This window comes from Palaemon carinicauda, chromosome 35 (genome assembly GCF_036898095.1).
Source record: "Palaemon carinicauda isolate YSFRI2023 chromosome 35, ASM3689809v2, whole genome shotgun sequence".
NCBI lineage: Eukaryota > Metazoa > Arthropoda > Malacostraca > Decapoda > Palaemonidae > Palaemon > Palaemon carinicauda.
The window spans coordinates 72716929-72722928 of NC_090759.1; the positions used below are offsets into that span (position 1 = coordinate 72716929).

The 6000-nt window shown below is 40.3% G+C and overlaps 1 protein-coding gene across 1 annotated transcript in view; it reads left to right on the forward strand.

The window, feature by feature from the left end:
* Positions 1 to 5635, forward strand: part of LOC137627877 (protein O-glucosyltransferase 2-like) — a 68377-nt gene extending 62742 nt beyond the window's left edge. Inside the window, exon 10 of the mRNA XM_068359310.1 lies at positions 3626 to 5635. Within this exon, the coding sequence (XP_068215411.1) occupies positions 3626 to 3754 (129 nt within the window). The 3' untranslated portion in view covers positions 3755 to 5635. The remainder of the gene's footprint in view (positions 1 to 3625) is intronic.
* The last annotated feature ends 365 nt before the right edge of the window (positions 5636 to 6000 follow it).

Sequence of the window (6000 nt, forward strand, 5' to 3'; positions counted from 1 at the left end):
CGAGAACCTATGAATAAGAATGGATCTTCTCGTTTCCTTCCCACGGATTGGATGCTGTTTTCGGACACCACAAAAGAAGGGGGGGCCCACGTTCTGTACCACAGTACCTCAGGCCTGTGGTCAGAATCGGAAAAGTGCCTCCATATGAATCTGCTAGAGATGAAAGCAGTCTTCCTGGTCTTTCAACAGTTCCAACAAAGACCTGGCGGATCATTCTGTTGTGTGATGAGCTACAACACCACAGTAGTAGCTTACATCAACAAGCAAGGAGGTACCTTTTCAAAGCAGCTATCCCATCTCTCAGTAGAGATACTGAGATAGACCGAAGTCCACTCGATTCCTCTATCGGCTCGCTTCATTCCAGACAAAGGGAATGTGCTCGCCGACAGTCGGAGCAGAGCATCTCAGATAATGAGTACCGAGTGTTCCTTGGATCATTCAGTAGCCAACAAAATCCTGACTTTGTGGGGTTACCCGACTGTGGATCGGTTCACAACAGCGCTGAACTTCAAGCTCCCGCTGTATTGCCCCCCAATCCCAGATCCCAAGGCACTTTGGCAAGAGGCCTTCCAACAATGGTGGGACAGCACCGACGTGTATGCTTTTCCCCCGTTCTGTCTGATGAGGAAGGTGCTCAACAAGACCAGAATATCGGTCAATCTTTCGATGACCCTTTATAGCTACACTATGGCATCACGCAGAATGGTTTCTGGACCTTCCGCAACTCCTATCAGAATTACCGAGAGAGCTCCCTCCACAACACAATCTACTCAGACAACCACTGCCAACATCTTTCACAAAGCCGTAGCTTCGCTTCGACCTCACGACTGGAGGCTATCCAGCATCTCCTCACTAAGAGAGGATGGTCGCAACAAGTTGCGAACGGAATGTCTGGACACCTGCGTAGGTCATCTGCAGGGGTCTACCAGGCAAAGTGGCGAATTTTTTGTGGTTGGAGTCGTGAAGGGGTGTCTCTCTACTCGATACCACTATTCCAGCGATAGCGGAGTTCTTCGTATATTGGCGGGAAGAATGCCCCTTTCAGTCTCGGCAATGAAAGGCTATCGCTCAGCCTTAAGTCTAGCCTTCAGGCTCAAAGGAGTGGACATTTCTTCCTCGCTGGAACTTTCCTTACTCATACGAAGATAAGATCTTACCTGCCCTCAGGCGGAAGTGAGACCACCTCCATGGAACGTGGTTCGAGTTCTGAGGTCTCGTAAGAGACCTCCCTACGAACCATTACGCAGTCTTCAGATCGCCACCTAACTTGGAAGGCGGTGTTCCTACTAGCTTTGGCCTCGGCCAAGCGAGTCAGTGAATTTCATGGTCTCTCTCATAACATCGCCCATATAAGGGGATGAGGGGAGGTAACGTTCAGATTCGTCGCTGAGTTTGTGGCTAAGACACAGAACCCAGGAGTGCCGGATCCTCGATTCGACTCTTTCCGGATTTCGAGTCTGCGTTCTGTAACAGATGACCCAGACCATCCCCTACTGTGTCCAGTAAGTAGTCTGAGGTTATATCTCAAAGAAAGGCTGTATTCGTCTCCAAGTGCAAGCTTTGTTTGTGAGCACCGGGAGAACGAAGAGGAGGGTCACCAAGAATACCATCTCGGCTTGGATTCGTAGGGTGATCCATCTGTCCCTGAATCCTGACCCTCCTCCATCATGTCGCCTTAGAGCGCATGATGTCACGGGCGTAGCTACGCCCCTGGCCTTCAAGAAGAACTTCTCAGTGACGCAGGTTCTACAAGCAGGGGTGTGGAAGCGTCAGACGACCTTCACAGCCCACTACCTGCAAGACGTGACCCACAGGAGGCTCGATACGTTCTCTATCGGCCCTGTGGTGGCTGCACAACAGCTGGTTTAAACCTCAGGCTCCTTAATGGACAAGTAGCAGAGGGTTGAGGGCATTGTTACCCGGTCTTAGTCTGCATGAAAGAAAAGGTATGCCTGGCCCATATTCTTTTCTTCATCCTCCTCTCTCTTGGGGAAAGCAGCATCCTGGGTTCTCTGCACAGCTGACCTCAAACCACTGCAAGTAAACCATGTTTCCTTGTGTTCCTAGTATCAAGTTAATATAGTCACGTCCCCATACCCTGACGAGGTGGTATTGGGAAAGTCCTAGCCTAAAGTTTTCCATCTAAGAACTTCAGGTCAACTTCCTAGGACAAGTCACACATAATCCTTCACACACAGCTTATGTAGGCCGCAGCCCTTGCATAGCAAGGTGCGAGCGAGGCGCAGGGACTCTTTATTGTTGAGCGCTGACAAACTCAGATAATGAGTCCCAGGCCAAAGCCAAAAGCCAGTATGGCTGGGACTTTTCCACCCTTCCTAAGGGTTGAGTCACCCATATTAAATAGTGTGGTTTGTATTTCAGTTACGGAACAAATGACAAATTCGTAGATAATTTGTATTTTTCCTAACTATACAAACCTTAACTATTTAATCAAACTTGCCCGCCAGCCCTATCCCCCGTGAAGTCCTACCTCTTAAACAAAGTGAGCTCACTACACAGGTGTGTGTGTGGGGGGGGGGTAGCAACCTACCCCTCCCTAACCCGCTAACTAGCGATGGGGGAAGTAAACCCTCGTTAAAATTCTAATGGCTCGTCATTTCAGCTACGCCGAAAGTAATACCCATATTAAATAGCTAATGTTTGTATAGTTAGGAAAAATACAAATTATCTCTGAATTTGTCATACTTTACCCTACCATATATTTTTTATTTATATCTATTAATCTCCCCTGAAGTTCATAATGCTTCTCTCAAAGCTTCCTAATACACTACAGTACGGATTTTTACCTCAAAACACTTCCTTCCAAAAGTTAGGCCTCGAGTGTAGTGTTGAGACAGAGTAGGGGCTAATGGCAATTGCCATGTCGGGGGGTAGTGTTTCAGTCTCTGTGTCGCTCTTGCTTTAGCAAGACGACTTTACTCCCTTTGAATTTTCCAGTTACAGTACAAGTTCCATTTTGGTTATTAGTGAGAGTAACAGATGTCTTCTGGATTTGTTAATTACAGCTTTGATTGTTCAAGATTTATTTTCTGTTTATTCATAGTCTGCACTCTCTCTTTTTTGTGCCCTGGGGTAATGATTGTGATTTAGATAATTGTTGTGAAGAATATGAAGCCTTACTGTTCCCCTTATGGGAAAATGTATCCAGATGATTGCTGACCAATTAAAAATTCCAAATGTAAAAGAGAGTCACTTTTAGTGTAAAATCCAAAGTCATGGATAGTTGTTTAAAGCCGATTTGATGACGAAAATGCCGCAGCTATTAATGATTTTAGTTTTTATATGATCTTCAGACAGTCTTATATTTTTATTCTTGCTCGTTTGCTTTGCTGAGCCAAACTTTTCATTCAGTGTAGCCATGGGTTTTAATATTTGTAATATTTGCTATTATTTCTGTGAACCTGACCTTAGGTTCATCTGGTTCCTCCTCGAAGCTAGTTAAAATGTCAACATCTATCATACAAATTTGAAATATCCCATTCTCTTTTACTTCAGTAGTCCAGCTCCTCGAGTTGAGTTTAATAATTGACTAATCAGTGATGTTTTTAATGTTTTTCAATGATTATGATGGTGGAATTGATTATTTTAATTTCTAACATTTCAGGAGTGGAGTAAACGTCTGAAGTCCAAGGTAGTTGTTCGCGAGGGCATGGAGCATATTCCTACCAAAGAAAATGAGAAGCGCTTTGGAGATTGCCGTTGTCACCGTCTCGTGAAACACGATGAACTGTGATGGAATTGACGATGCAAGTAGCCACTGTGATATGCTACCATATTGAGATGCAATATTTGTTTTAATATAGCATGAATATATTGTAGAAATTGCAGAAAGTATTTTTTTAGAATTTGTTAATTTCTACTTTAGTGTAGTAAAGTTGTTTGTAATAGTAGCATGACCTTACCTTGATGGTAAGTGTACTTAGAACAAGCAGTCTACCCAGTATTATAAAAAAAATTTGAGTGCCAATTTTAGATTATGGCTGTGTTTTTGGTTAACATTTTTCATCAGTATATAAATATGTAAGTTTAGTACAGTAGATAGTATGAGTTTTTCATTATTATAAACGTTGGTGTTTTTTTCTTTTGCCATCTCTTATTTCAGGTGCCTTTAACTATTTAATATTGGACATAAAAAAGTGTAGTTCAGTATTTCACTTTTTCAGGACATAAACTAGATATAGAAAAGGTAACAAGTGTTGTTTGATGTTGGGATTGTTTATGCTTATTTTCAAGTACAAAATAAGCATTTTTTTAAATGGTATACTTACTGTGGTGCTCATATCTAATTACTTCCGGCCAATATTTTAGGTAGATTGATGTAGGTGTGAGATGCAATAATAACATAGAATAATCATATGACTGATTTATTATCGTAATTTGCCTTCTAATTCTTATTTGAAATTCATTTGATAAAATACTGTATAAAGAAATGTAAAGTCAGTTAATCACTAGATTTATTTTTCACTAGATTTACTTTTCATGCGCTGAAGTGCTGGCACTACTACATGCATAGTTTATCACTTCTGTTATCTACATCATAACTTAGAAATAGAGAGCCAGTAAATACAGGTCCACCATTGATAGCCATGAACGTTTGGTTCTACTGTATAGTCAATTTCTTTTAGCGATGCATATTTGCACCGACTCGCAGCGGTGCCCTTTTAGCTCGGTAAAGTTTCCTGATCGCTGATTGGTTGGACAAGATAATTCTAACCAATCAGCGATCAGGAATCTTTTCCAAGCTAAAAGGGCACCGGTGTGAGTTGGTGCAAATATGCCTCGCTAAAAGAAATGGACTATAAAACGTTGCTGTGTTAGCGATTTTGCTGGATTATGGGAGGTAATTTTGTAACCCACCTAGGAGTGGCTAATAATACACATCATACGTAACTTTTAATTATACATATCCTGTTCCTCTTAACAGCACTGTATTGGACTACCGTATTGGAAACTTGATTAAATTAAATACAGCATGATAGAAAATAGAGAGATATATTCATAAATGTGTTTGTATTAATGGTAATTTGGATATGCCACCTTACAAGCTTTTGATATGTAATCTAGTCTGCTAGATGCAGTATATAGACTTTTTTTTTATATCACAGCTGTAATCGAGTTAGCTTTTGGTAATTTTTTCAAACGTACATTGTTTAAATCTTTTTTGGTTTATTATATGTCGTATACAGTATTAGCCTATTGCTATTTCCATTTTTATATTAAGTAATACAGTACTTCATCAACCCCTATTAAATCAAGACCATACATATGCGTAAGTGATCTTTGGGCAGTTATGAATGAACACAAAAGAAATTAATGTAAGTTAGTGTAATTTTTATTTTCAAATGATGAGTATTGTTGTTTGGGGGGGAGTTAGTTCTTTTCTTATGGTTCTTTTTCAAGTTAAGCAAATCTGTATAGCCAAATACATATGTATTATTAACAATCCAGCAGCCTTAAAGCCTCATCCATGCCAGATGTCAAAACTTTTATTGTAATGAGCTAATTTTTATCAGTTCCCATAATTATTAATGAATTTGAAAGAGGTGTCGGGTTATCAATGGTGGATCTGTACTCGGTCGAATTTTATTTTCTGGTTGTTTACTTTTTTTTTCTTTCTTAACCAAGAAAATTTTCCAAATTAATTGATTTTTCCTCAGTTCATGTTACGTCCTTGGTCGAGACTTGAAGTTTCTTAATCCTTAAAGAATTTTTTTTATATTTTTTGTAAGAGGTTGGTGCCAGCATCGGTCAGTGTATTTGACGCTATAATGAAACCTGTGCCTCCTCTACTTGTATGGTGCTACTTTGAATGACACTGTTTTCCCAATGATAAAAGAATCCTGAAACACCGTTTAGTTTTAAGCCTTCTTGCCACAAGTTGAATAATTCAGCCACAAGTTGAATAATTCAGGAAATACTCTCTAGATAACATATTCTGCTTAAGATATGTTTTATAAGTGTGATTGTTTTTGTTATGTT